At 46.9% G+C, this 14,010-nt stretch overlaps 2 protein-coding genes across 4 annotated transcripts in view; both read left to right on the top strand.

Annotated features, from left to right (window-relative positions):
- Positions 1-1,547: 1,547 nt before the first annotated feature.
- On the top strand, positions 1,548-1,998 carry LOC126496508 (60S ribosomal protein L35-like). Its single transcript, XM_050134001.1, has one exon. It carries the CDS (start codon positions 1,586-1,588, stop codon positions 1,955-1,957), a length of 372 nt encoding a protein of 123 aa, XP_049989958.1. The 5' UTR covers positions 1,548-1,585; the 3' UTR covers positions 1,958-1,998.
- Positions 1,999-12,074: 10,076 nt separating this feature from the next.
- The window catches only part of Ctdspl2 (CTD small phosphatase like 2), a 50,461-nt gene continuing 48,525 nt past the window's right edge, over positions 12,075-14,010 (top strand). For all 3 annotated transcript variants that reach the window (XM_050133822.1, XM_050133815.1, XM_050133831.1), the window contains exon 1: positions 12,075-12,235. The gene's annotated coding sequence lies outside the window, so the exon portion shown is untranslated. The remainder of the gene's footprint in view (positions 12,236-14,010) is intronic.

The following is a 14,010-nucleotide window of genomic DNA, read 5'->3' as shown; positions in this document are numbered from 1 at the left end:
GAGCCTGTGGGGGCCATCCTCATTCAAACCACCATATAGATGTATGTGCACACACGCGCGCGTGCGCACACACACACAGAGCTGCCACTTAGGGCAATAATGCTTCCTGAAAGAGCCATGGACTGTAACAAAAACCCTAACATCATGCATGAGAAACCCCTCCAAACTTGTTGGATAAGGGATAAGGGATTCCAAGAGACATAAAACAATATGCTCTTGCTGTTGCCCTGGTTGTCTCATTACTGAGAACTTGATACACCTTAGATAGTACTTGGAGAAATGGAACTGACCTGAAACTTCCTCCCCAAGGAGTGACTCTCCTAGTACCAGTGCTGTGCAGGTTGCCAAGGAAGAGCAACACCGGATAATCCTACCCAGCTGTAAAGCCTATGAACCATAACATTTACCGCACCGAAACATACTTACAATGCTAAAATAATGACACATATCTAACAACTTAAAGATCTGCTGAACAGGAGGGAAATCCTGCTGGTACTGTAAACCTCGGCAGCTACCTGTGGACGGAGAGGTCAGAGACCTAAGAGAGGAACCTACTGCCAAGGCTTTCCAGACCAGCAGAATTCCTAATTGCACTCGAGATACTTATCTTTACACCATAGATGAGTATAGGGCTCACCCCTCAAAGCAAACCCTTCTTTTTGCAGCAGGAGACCATTACAGAAAGCCACAGCTAGTCAAAGTGCAGAGAACTGATCATGAGGTGCCAGCCACAACTGGGACATGCACTGCACAACGCTTGCATGTGAGGCTCCGGAACTAACGCTGAAGAGGGAACAAAGATTGTAAGAGCCGGAGGACTAGGAAGTCTGCTGGGAGAGTAGCTATGGCAGGAGTTACACCATGAAATCTCAACCACCTGGCTGCCTAAACAAGACCTGAACAGCTGATAACCCAGTGTAAAAGGGAGCAGTCGTGGGATACATCCCCTAAAGAACTCTAAGGAACTCAGCTGCTCCCGGCGGCCAGAACGAAGGGGTAGAGCAGTTCTCGGCGGCCTGGGGGGGCGGGCGGCCGTGCCCAGCCCGGGGCCGCGCGAGACACAATGTAAAAAAAAAAAAAAAGAACTCTAAGGAATTAACGACTGCTATGAATAGGAGAATTGGTGTTCCCCAGGGATGATCCCCCTAATTCGTTACCCAACACCAGTGATCAGCCTTAGAAATAAACAGGCAACACTGAACAATTGTTAAAGGAAGGCTGGGAAACAGACAAGATCTCCTGAGAAAATTGGGAGGGAGAGGAGAAGGGGAGGCAGGAGGAGGATGAGGGGGAAGGACAGAGAGGCAGAGAAAGGAAAGATATCTTGATTGAGAGAGCCATTAAGGGGCTAGCAAGAAACCTGGCACTAGGGAAATTCCCAGGAATCCACAAGGACGTCCCCAGCTAAGACACTAAGCAACAGTGGAGAGGATGCCTGAACAGGCCTTTCCCTGTATCAGAATGATGACTGCCTAGAACCTTCATCCAGAAACTGATGGAAGCAGATACAGAGATCTACACCCAAGCACCGGGCCAAGCTACTGATCAGTCCAAGAGAGGGAAGAGAGCGGTGAGCAACGCAGCCATGGCCAAGATTAAGGCTCAGGACCTGCGCGGCAAGAAGAAGGAGGAGCTGCTAAAACAACTGGATGATTTGAAAGTGGAGCTATCCCAGCTTCGCGTCGCCAAGGTGACAGGCGGCGCCGCGTCCAAGCTCTCCAAGATACGAGTTGTCCGTAAATCCATCGCCCGTGTTCTCACTGTCATTAACCAGACTCAAAAGGAAAACCTCAGGAAATTCTACAAGGGCAAGAAGTACAAGCCTCTGGACCTACGACCCAAGAAAACTAGAGCCATGCGCCGGCGGCTCACCAAGCACGAGGAGAAGCTGAAGACAAAGAAGCAGCAGCGGAAGGAGAGGCTGTACCCGCTACGCAAGTATGCGGTCAAGGCCTAATGGAAGGGCAATAAAGTGCAAGACTGGCTAAAAAAAAAAAAACAAAAACAAAAACAAAAACAAACAAAAANAAAAAAAAAAGAGGGAAGACCAATAATAAATGAGCAAAAGGGTCAAGACCATGATGAGGAATCCCACAGAAACAGCTGACCTGAGCTAGTGAGAGCTCAGACTCTGCACTAAAAGCAGGGGAACCTGTATAGGACCAAACTAAGCCCACTAACTGTGGGGGACAGTTGTGAGGCTTGGGAAGTCTGAAGCCACTGACAGTGGGACCAGGATTTATCCCTAGTCCTTGAACTGGCACCTTGGAGAACATTCTCTTTGGAGGGATGCCTTGCTCAACCTAGATATAGGGAAGAGGGCCTTGGTCCTGCCTCAAAGTGAAGTATCAGACTTTGTTAACTCCCCGTGGGAAGCCTTACCCTTTCTGAGTAGTGAATGGGGGAGGGGCAGAGAGAGGGAGGAGAAGAGAGAGTACGAACTAGGGTAGTTATATAAAATGAGAAAATATTGTATTAAAAAATTTTTACACACAAAGAAATGAGGCCCTGTGGATTTGGGATAGAGTGGGGATTTCATGGGAGGGGTGAAGCAGAGAAATGATGTAATTATACTTAAAATTTTTAAGACAAAGATATTTTTGTTTGTTTGGTTTTTCGAGACAGGCTTTCTCTATAGCTTTTGGAGCCTGTCCTGGAACTAGCTCTTGTACACCAGGCAGGCCTCGAACTCACAGAGATCCACCTGCCTTTGCCTCCTGAGTACTGGGATTAAAGACTTGTGCCACCACCACCCGACAACAAAGATAATTTTTAAAATTAATTAATTTATTATTTTTGGAGACAGGGTTTCTTTATGTAACCATGGCTTTCCTGACTCTGTAGACCAGGCTGGCCTTGAACTCAGAGAGATCTGCTTGACTGGGTCTCCCCAGTACTGGAATTAAAGGTGTACACCACAGCCACCTGGCTTATTAAAATTTTTTTAAAGATTTATTTATTTATTATGTATGCAACATATATATAACATTCTGCCTGCATGTATGCCCACAAGCCAGAAGAGGGCGCCAGATCTCATTACAGATAGTTGTGAGCCACCATACGGTTGGTTGCTGGAAATTGAACTCAGGACCTCTGGAAGAGCAGCCGGTGCTCTTAACCACTGAGCCATCTCTCCAGCCCCCTTATTAAAATTTTTAATTAAAAAAGTATCAAAGTCTGGGAAGACAGCTTTGAAAACTCAAGGCCACAGGCAGGAGACACGCATAGTTAGGCAGTCTTGGTCAGGCTGTGGCCAGGCTGACTGAATGTCGTCTTAGTTCTAGTGTTTGGAGGCTCTAGGGTGAGTCTTAGCACCTGAGAGGCAGTTTGGTTCTTACTGTAAAGTGAAGGTGGTTCCTCTTGTTTTATACACCAGCCTCGCCGTAAAGTCACGGGTAAAGATCACTGTCCCTGGCAGGCAGTGGGCCACTAGGTGCCGTTTCAGGGGTCTAGAAAAGGATGTGCTAAAAGCTGGCTCTCATGACCTGCTGATTATATTGTTGGAAAATCTTTACACTACTACTGTGTTAGTGTCTTGGGCCTTTCCAAAAGAGGGAGGACAACCTTCGCTAACAGCCCGCCCCTTTAGGGATTCACACCTCTCCACTTAGAGTGAAGCGGAAATCTAACTGAGCTAAAGACATGATGAAAGCAGAGATGCTAAGCTCTATCGTGCTTTAGTTTACCCTGCTTCTGCTTGGCAGTGCAGAGTCAACTGAGTTTTTGAGTCAGTGTCACCAAGCCTGGTGGCACACAATGGGAGGATTATGCTGAGGAGGTGGAGGAGGCAGGAGGACCAAAAGATAGTTCTCATACTAGAGCCCAAAATGGCCTGTTTCTTACTATGTAGCCCAAGATCACACCAAACTTAAGGCAATCCCCCTCAGGCTTCTCAATGCTAGAATTACAAACAGGAGGCAACCATGTTTAAGAGAAGGGAAATGGGCTGTGAGCCCCACAATCACCCAGCTTCCTGTGCTGTAAAAAGATTGGTGTCAGAGCAAAACACAAGGGCTCTGCCCTGAGAACACTGAGACCATTGTTGGGACAGCTCAAAAAGCTGGAATCCCTTTGGTGGGCTACCAGAGAAGAGGAGCTCTTGAGAGATACAGCCCTAATAATCCACAAGCCCAGATAGGACTGAAAGCCGAGCTGTACTACGCTCAAATTGGAAACACCTGATATCTGATAGAGCCTGCCTCGCCTTGCGTGAGGCTCTGGATCTGATCCACTGTGCTGCAAGAAGAAAAAGAGGGCGTGGTGGACAATTTAATCCCCGCCGGAGGGCAGAAACAGGCGGATCTCTGTGAGTTTCAAGACAGAAGGAACACATAGAGATACCCTATTTCAAAAAACCAAGAAAGAGCTGGGTGGTGGTGATGCACTCCTTTTATCCCAGCACACCAGAGGCATCGTTGTGAATTTGATACCAGCCTAATCTACAAAGCAAGTTCCAGGACAGCCAGGATTGTTACACAGAGAAACCTTGTCTTGAAAAAACCAAAGAGAGAGAGAGAGAGAGAGAGAGAGAGAGAGAGAGAGAGAGAGAGAGAGAGAGAGAAGAAACTGAGGAAAGGGGCTGGAGAGATGGCTCAGAGGTTAAGAGCATTGCCTGTTCTTCTAAAGGTCCTGTAGTTCAATTCCCAGCAACCACATGGTGGCTCACAACCATCTGTAATGGGGTCTGGTGCCCTCTTCTGGCCTGAAGGCATACACACAGAATATTGTATACATAATAAATAAATAAATATTTAAAAAAAAAAAAAGAAACTGAGGAAGATAGAGAGGAGGGGGTAAAGGAAGGAAGGAGGTCATCTGTCCTTAGCCACTAAAGTATGTCTTTTTGGAGAATATTCTAGACCTGCCCTGTTCAGATATAGCCAAAATTTAGTCCCTGATAATATTGTCAGAGAAAGCATTAGAGAGATTAAATCCTGCCAAGTTAGGACTTGAAAAACTTTTGGAACTTTCTGTACATAAGAACAGGGAGCAGGGGCGGAGAGGGGAGCAGCTCATTTGGTAGTTTTGGTCTAGAATGCGTGTGGTCCTGGGTTCCATCCCCTCTACTGCATAAGCCAGGCAAGACCTAGACCCTGACACTCGGGAGGCAGAGGCAGGAAGGTCAGGACAAGGTTATCCTCAGCTACTTATAGATTACAAAGTCAACTAAGGGTACAAAGGAAACACAAAATGAAAGAACCCTGAGAGTCAAGGAGATTGCTCAGTTAGTAAACTGCTGCACAAATTTGGAGCCACAACATCCACAGAAAAAGCCAAGTTTGGGCGGGGCGGTAGTGGCGCATGCCTTTAATCCCAGCACTTGGGAGGCAGAAGTAGGCAGATCTCTGTGAGTTTGAGGCCAGCCTGGTCTACAAGAGCTAGTTCCAGAGAGGCCCCAAAGCTACAGAGAAACCCTGTCTCAAAAAAACAAAAATCAACAATAACAATAGCAACAAAAAAGGCATTCAAATCAGTTTTGCCGGACAGTGGTGGCACATGCCTTTAATTCCAGCACTTGGGAGGCAGTGGCAGGTGCATTTCTATAAGTTCAAGGCCAGCCTGGTCTACAAGAGCTAGTTCCAAGACAGGCCTCAAAGCTACAGAGAAACCCTGTTTGGGGGGGAGGGGGAAGATAAAGAAAACAAAAACAAAAAAAAATCTGGGTTTTACCAGCAGCCCTTACTTGGAGTAGGTCTTCCCAGGTCAACTAATGTTATCAGGACAGGGTAGACCCAACCAAGGCAAAGTCGATAGAAGCCTGAGTCTCAGTAGTTTACCCTAGGGCAATGCCTGGGTCCAAGAAAGACCACAAACTGATACTACCCAGGCAGAAACAGACCCTCCAAAGGAAATTCCTAACATTCCAACCATTGTAGATAGGATCACCTGCCAGCACACACGCCCAAATCGCTTTTCACCAGTATACTCCAAGACAACTGTCAGCCAATCATGGGTCCTGAACCTTAGAAATCCCTCACCCCTACCTTTGCTACTATAAAACTTAACCCTGAGCTGGGGCTCTCCAATTATTCCAATACATTGGGCATGCTGAGAGACTGAGTTTGCAAACTTGTGTAAAATAAAGGCTCTTTTCTTTTACATACAGGACTCAGTCTCCTTGTTGGGTTTTGGGGGACCTTGTGGATCTGGGTATAACAGGCAGTTCTTCAGTTGATATTAAAACCAACTATTGGGGCTGGAGAGATGGCTTTGCCTGCTTTTCCAAAGATCCTGAGTTCAATTCCCAGCAACCACATGGTGGCTGACAACCATCTATAATGAGACTTGGTGCCTGTAATGGATTTGCTGTGGGTCCCCAGCAGCTTGCTGCAGTAAGCAGCCAGTCCCAAGCAGGCTGCAAGTCCCCAGCAGCTTGCTGCTGAAAGCAGCCAGTCCCAAGTAGGGACGGGGCAGGAGACCACGTGGCAGGTCTCCATGTGATGGCAGCGGGCAGGCGGAGAGACAGATACATGGATAGGCATGCCATGCAGAGTGAGGTTGGCTATTTATTCAGGGGCTGTGGAGGGGGAAGGGAGAAGAGCAGAGAAAGAGAAAGCAAGAAGGGAGAGACAGAAACAGGGGATGGGGAAAAGTGGGGAGAGAGGCAGAATCCTCTCTGAGAAGAAGACAGAAAAGAGAGCTAGCTTAGGCCAGGAAGCTGAAAATCAGCTTGCCTCAGCGGATGGGGGAAGGAGTGGGCGTGGCTTGTCTCTTAAAGAGACAGAACAATCATTACAGTGCCCTCTTTTATTCTGCAGGGATACATGCAGGTAGAACACTGTATACATAATAAATAAATCTAAAAAAAAGCCAAATTAGAGTATTAAAAAAAAACACCAGGCGGTGATGGCACATGCCTTTAATCCTAGCACTTGGGAGGCAGAGGCAGGTGGATCTCTGTGAGTTTGAGGCCGGCCTGGTCTACAAGAGCTAGTTGCTACAAGAAAACTCTGTCTCAAAAAAAAAAAAAAAAAAACTATCACTGATGCTGCCAAGTCCTTGACTACACCCCTAGCCTTTTAAACCATAACAAATCTTTTTTGTTGTTGTTTGTTTTTTTCGAGACAGGGTTTCTCTGTGGCTTTGGAGCCTATCCTGGAACTAGCTCTTGTAGACCAGGCTGGTCTCGAACTCCCAGAGATCCGCCTGCCTCTGCCTCCCGCGTGCTGGGATTAAAGGCGTGCGCCACCACCGCCCGGCCATCACAAATCTTTAAGTGATTGCTAGGTTGTTTACAGTCCTTGATACACTCTGAATGCTGCGTAAATAATTATTACATTATATTGTTTAGGAGACATTAACAAAAGTGGCAGTATATACATTATAGACTTTTTTCTCTTTTTAGATAGTAGGGTGAATCCAATGGATATGGAATAGGTATGGAATATTGAATTGGTATGGAATATTGAATAGGTATGAAAATTGAATTTGGAATTTTGAATATGAAATATTGAAGACCATCTGGATTATACTTGGGTTTGAAGAAAACCTGTCTTTACCAAAGTCTAAAACACTGAGGTATAAATGGATGAGAGAAAAATCTAGTTTGGGCCGGGCGATGGTGGCGCATGCCTTTAATCCCAGCACTCGGGAGGCAGGGGAGGCAGAGGCAGGCGGATCTCTGGGAGTTCGAGACCAGCCTGGTCTACAGAGCTAGTTCCAGGACAGGCTCCAAAGCCACAGAGAAACCCTGTCTCAAAAAACCAAAAAAAAAAAATCTAGTTTGGACTGTATAAAGTTTCATTGCTGTCAAGTCATTACACAGCAAAATGACAGCCTGGATATCTCAGTATTTAATATATTATTGCACTAATAACTTGATTACACCATGGATTAAATGATGAGTTGTGAAGTTAATATTATAATGGTCTGCTCTATCCCTTTCAGAGACAAGCCACGCCCACTCCCTCCCCCATCTGCCAAGGCAAGCTGATCTTGCCTGAGTCCCTTCCTTTTCTGTCTCCCTTTCAAAGAGGTAGCTTCTGTCTCTCCCCTTTTCTCCCTTTCCCCCTTCTTTTTCTCTCTCTGCCTGTCTCTGCCCTTCTCCACTTTCCTCTCCATAACCCACTAAATAAATATCCAACCTCACTCTGCATGGCATGCCTAACTGTGTCTCTGTCTCTTGCCTGCTGTGTGGCTTCCCTGCCCTGGATCAGCCACCTTCGGAGACCTGCAGTTTGGTCTTGTGGCATGCCCATTCGTCTGTCTCTCCTCTGTGGGACTCGCTGTCCCTCATGGCCCACTGCAGCCACTTGGGGAATTGTGCTGTCCCTGCCTGGGACCGGCTGCTCTCAGGATCCACTGCCTGCTGCCTGCCCCTGCTAGGGGACCTGCAGCGTGGTGGTCTCATGGCCCATTGCCTGCTGCATTCACTCAGGAACCTGCAGCATTTTACTTTTACCATTACAAATATACCATATGATTCAACTAAAAATTTTTTCTTTTTTTTTTTTTGGTTTTTCGAGACAGGGTTTCTCTGTGGTTTTGGAGCCTGTCCTGGAACTAGCTCTTGTAGACCAGGCTGGTCTCGAACTCCCAGAGATCCGCGTGCCTCTGCCTCCCAAGTGCTGGGATTAAAGGCCTGCGCCACCACCGCCTGGCAAAAATAAATTTCTTATATGGGTGAAGTGATCTGAAATGCTTGGGACTAAAAGTGATTTAGTGTTTTTAGATACTGGAATATTTCCACATGTATCAATGAGCTGTTGTGGAGGTGGGACCTCATCTAAACACAGAATTTATTTCCTGTGCACCTTATGTAGACAGCCTGAAGTTTTTAGTCAACCTGAAATTGACTGTCACCTGAAGGTCAAGTGTGGAATTTTCTCCCTTTGGTGTCAGTGGCGATTCAAAGGTTTTGTTTTGTGTTGTTTGGTGAGCCGAGTCAGTTTCTTTTCTATTGCTGTGATAAAATACTGGGACTAAAAGCAGATTAGGAGCTTACACTTGTTTTCAAAAGACTAGAGTCTTCTGAATGGTGGTGACAGGACAGGGAAGTTGGCTAACCACACACAGGAAGCACAGAGGGCCAGCTGGAATCAGGGTAGGGCTGTAAACCCTCAAAGCCCACACCCAGTGACTTATTTCCTTCAGAAGCCTGCACCTCCCCAAACATTGCTACCAACTTGGGACCAAGTACATGAGCCTATTGGGGACATTCTTAGTCAAGTCACAACAGGGACATCCCACTTGAACCATAAAGATCTGAGATGATGTCATTATTTTGTAAATATCATGTCATTTTTCCCCAGAAACTTTAATTGATGTATGATGTCACATTGTCTGTAATCTCGGCCCTTGCAAGGTAGAGGCAGCTGGGCCAGAAGTTCAAGGTCATCCTCAGATGTGTGGGAGTTTGAGACCAAGCTCAACTACAGAGAAACTGTGTTGAAAAACCAAAGCCAGTGCTGAGTGTGGTGGTGCATGCCCTTGATACCAGCACTTGGAGGAGGCAGCCAGAACTCTTAACCAGGGAGCCATTTCGCCATACCCCTAAACTTTTTAAGATAAAAATTAAAAAGTTCCAAAAAGTAGCTTTTTCAAACTTATATGCTTCTAAAACCTAAAACATGCATTTACAGACTACGTATGTATGCATTTCTATTTATTCTTCCATAGGTCCTGGGTCTAGCGCCCTCTTCTGACCTCCTTGGGCATTAGCCACACACATAGCGCATATAAAGCACCCAAATACATTTTAAAAAGTCTTAGGCCGGGCGGTGGTGGCGCATGCCTTTAATCCCAGCACTTGGGAGGCAGAGGCAGGCAGATCTCTGTGAGTTTTTGCGCAGGCCTGATGACATGTGTCATCTCTGGATCACACAAGGAAGCAGGAGAGAACCACATAATTGTCTTTTGACCTTCACATTCAACAGTAGTGTGTGTGTGTGTGAGTGTGTGTAAAAATGTATACAAAGTAATTTTAGTACTCAATGGGGATAATTTATTTTTTAGTTTACATTCTATTACTTTCCAACATAGGCAGTAGATAACCATGAATTATTTTATGATTTTCAGTTGGTCTTTCAGGAGCCTATGACTATATGGACTCCCAACTTGTTCTATGCTTTGATCACCATCGTTTTGCAATCGATGCTGTATTCTCTTTCTTTTGGAGCCAGGTTAGCATTATGTAGCCTGGGCTGGTTGGAATTTTTTAACCTCCTGCCTCAGTAATTCTGAATGTCACCCATGCCCCCATGCCCAGTCTCAAACCAGTTTTATGCTGGGAAGATTGCAAGTGGACTCTTAGCTCTGATAGGATCTCTTCTGAAGACAAACCACCTGTTCCATATTTTGAAGAAAAAACTTTATAAGAGCACTCTAGGCGGGGCGGTGGTGGCACACGCCTTTAACCCCAGCACTCAGGAGGCAGAGACAGGCAAATCTCTGAGTTCAAGGTCAGCCCGGTCGGTGGAGCAATTTCCAGGCCAGGCCCCAAAGCTACAGAAAGTTTGTGGGGGGGGGGGGCGAGGTGGGGGGGAGCAAAAAAGTTTTAAAAAAAGTACACTTATACATTTACCTTTCCGCCTCATCTGCTATTATCCCCTACCACCAACAATTCCTGCCGTGGAACTTTTGCTTGTATCCTTGATCTAAGAACACAGCTCTTACAAAATCAAACCATCATTTACACTGCACTTAGTGAAGTTTTTCTTGTCTTTTTTTTCCAGACAGTTCTGTGTAGCCCTGGCTGTCCTGGAACTCACTCTGTTCTGTAAACCAGGCTGGCCTCAAACTTACAGAGCTCCTGACTGCCTCTGCCAACCAATACTTGAAGGTGCGCACCACCTGGCTTACTTGGTTAAATTTAAGCTTAACTAAGTCTAAGCTCCCCAGAGCCCATAGCTAGCGCGACCACATCGCTTCTCCACTTCTCCCACCTTATCAAACCCTTAGAACTGTTTTCTTTGGTGGAGTGTTAACTTGGGAATGCAGTTGTTTTCCCTAGTTCACTGTTATGTTCCTTTTACACAGTACGTTTCCGATAAACATTTCTTACAGAAATATGAAAGCGGCTTGCAGTTTCAGTCCGAAGCTAAATCCGCTAGCTAGATCAGTGTTCTGAATCTGTGGGTCTCGACCCTTTCATTCGGGTCGCCTAAGACCACCGGAAAACAGATATTTACATTACGATTCATAACGGTACCAAAATTGGTTAGGAAGTAGCAACTAAAACAATTTTATGGTTGGGGGTCACCACAACACGAGGAACTGGGTTAAAGGTCCGCAGCTTTAGGAAGGTTGAGAACCGCTGATCTGGACAGAATATTTTCTCGAGCTTCGAGCCCATAGTTGCATGTGAAAATCCATTTGAAAGATCCGAGTTTTCAGCATACAGGATCACGGTCCACATCGCGAAGAAGCGAAGGGTTTGGGTTTGTATCACAGGACCGAGAACGACAGCGGCTGCCGGTAGGAAAGTGAACAAAAAAGAGAAGCTCGGGGAGCCTGAAGAAATCCTGAAAGCATCCGGACCAGGCTGGGTCCCTGGCCCCCGGCTCCAGCGCGCCAAGCCGTTAGCACCGCCCCTTCCAGCCGGCCCCACCCACCGCCGCCCAGTCTCTAACCCTGGCCTCCGGGCGCTCGGCGCGTTCTTAAACCCCGCCTCCGCGGCGTGGGCGCGCTCCCCTCGTCGCTCGGCCCTAGGCGGTTCCGTTAGCGGCGGTAGGGAAAACCGTTCCCGGCGTCCCCGCCTCCGCTGCTAACGCTTTCCTCCCTACGCCCCCTGCGACCACCCTGCAGCCCGCTACGGAGGCCCCCGAAGTACAAACGACTCCCAGGCCCCGTGCCCCACTCAGTAGCTGCGTCCCGTCCAACTCGTGGACCCTAAGGCCCTGCGCTCGCTTTTTCGTCTTTCCTATTTTTATTTTTATTGTTTTGTCAGGAATTCGAGCCGGCGAGTTCCCTAGGGCGGCAGAAACTTCACCCTCTCTACGGAAGTGAAAGTAGCCCCCTCCCCCCCGCTGCCGCCCAGGCCTCCTGCATTCCTTCCCTCCCGCCTAGCCGGAGAGCGGCGGGCGGGGGAGGAGGAAGCCAGGGCGCCTGCGCGGAGAGGCCGCTTTCCATCCGGGTCCCTGTCCGTGCGGTGCAGCAGGTCGGTAGGCGGGAAATGGCGACTGGCTGAAGGAGCTGGTTCTGTTGCTGTTGAGGGATAAGCGGGAAAGACACCACCTATTGCGCAGTCGGGACCATCGCCGGAGCCTGAAGACACTTTTTTGTCGTCACAGTGAAGGTAATTCCCTTGGTCCAGACGCTGCCGTTGCTCCCAAGCTCAGTCCTCTCCCAGGGCCGTCTGCCGGGATCTCCTCCCCTTCCCGAGCCGAGCCTTCAGCGGTTCCAGCGCGTCCGTAGGCATGCACTGTTGGCGCCTTGTAAGTCCACAGTGTGGTCGCCGCTCTGGCCTGGACTTTCCCCTGGGAACGGAAAGGGAGCTCACTTCCCGCCAGCTTCAGCTCTTAGGCTGCGGCCTGTGTTGTGATTTCTGGGGTTAGATTTCACTTTGCTACCTACCCCCAAGCCCATCTCACCTTCCTGGTCTCTGACCCCGTGGTCCCTATGACTAATGAAGGTAGATTGCCTTTTCGAACCTTCTGTGGGCCCACGTAACGTTTGGGGTGTTTAATTCTTGTGGGGTGCTTTGGGGGGCGTTGCTCTAGCTCAGCTCTTATAAACAGCCTTTGAGAATCTGGAACGAGAGGTTACAGGAACTTCTGTCTTCTGTACTGGTAAAACGTTGAGTTGACATTACTCCTTCTGAAAATCAAGAGTGGTAGTAAAAACGAGCCCGTGTGGGAGGCCTCTGGTTTCCATAGTGGTCAGCTCAGGGTGAATTTGGATTATACAAACGTGCCGTTTCCTTTGGGTATGCCCGACTTACTTTACTTTTGCATTCTTGACCAGGATTCTGTTATAAATAATTGCGTAAGTAAACATTGTTTATTTACTTCTCGCTCTAGTGGCAGTTGGATGTGTGAATGAGTACCACAGGGAAACCTACGGAGATGCTGTTGGGAAACTACCCTAAACTCCCGAGATGAATGGACTGAGTGGATGTTACTCTAAGGCAGGAATTTATCTTCCTAATGCTCGTCAGGCAAAACCAAGATTACTCCTTCACGTCGGTATACAAATTAGTGACATGAAATGATAGGCTTATCTGCATAATTTTTAGATTGTAGATTGCTTGTTACTTCGATTCATCAGATGCCAAGTTACACATTTTTGTTTGTGATCCAGCAGTTATCTTTATAAAAGCAGCGAAATGGCAGTTTGAAGCTTTTTTTTTTTTGGCTCACATTTTCTAAATGTATAGAGGTCCTCAGTTTTTGTTTTTTCAGTATTTTGGTCATGTAGAATTTGGGGCATTATAGGTGTTTTCCCCCATGAATAAAAATGAAGGTTAAAACATGGCTTATGTTACATGTCAGTTAATGTTTGTCATTCAGTATTTTTCTGCTCCATAGGTCCAGCCTTGAGTACTTCATGTTCATATCAGGATTAAATTTCAGTAATCAGGCACGTGCAAACATCATTATAGTTTTCATTTGAAAGACTTAGCCCAAGTCATAAAGAAAGTCAAGGTAAAATGTAGCTCTTAGGTGAAGTAGTGTTAGGAGTGAGCTGAGCTCACTTCTTTTTAGGTTCGGTTGACTTAGGGGTTATCAATTTATTTATTTTGGTTTTTCGAGACAGGGTTTCTCTGTAGCTTTGGAGCCTGTCCTGGAACTAGCTCTTGTAGATCAGGTTGGTCTCAAATTCATTAAGATCCACCTGTCTCTGCCTCCTGAGGGCTGGGATTAAAGGCACGTGCCACCACCGCCCTTTCAATTTATTTTTAAAATGTGGTCAATTACTTAAGAATCCAGATAAGTTATGTTGTCTAGTGCAGGCTTTGTATTTTAAGTTGTTTGGGAGATAAATTTGGTAAAATTTAATTTATAGGTAGCAGAGTCTGCATTGTAGACTGTTTCCAGGATTTTGCCAAGTTAGTTACTACTACATTCCATT

This window comes from Alexandromys fortis, unplaced genomic scaffold (genome assembly GCF_014885135.2).
Source record: "Alexandromys fortis isolate MF-2015 unplaced genomic scaffold, M_Fortis_MF-2015_v1.1 scaffold_6, whole genome shotgun sequence".
NCBI lineage: Eukaryota > Metazoa > Chordata > Mammalia > Rodentia > Cricetidae > Alexandromys > Alexandromys fortis.
This window is presented reverse-complemented; position numbering and strand designations above follow the sequence as displayed.

Excerpts from the sequence above, each read along its gene's own strand:
- LOC126496508 (XM_050134001.1), top strand. The coding sequence starts at position 1,586 with ATGGCCAAGATTAAGGCTCAGGACCTGCGCGGCAAGAAGAAGGAGGAG.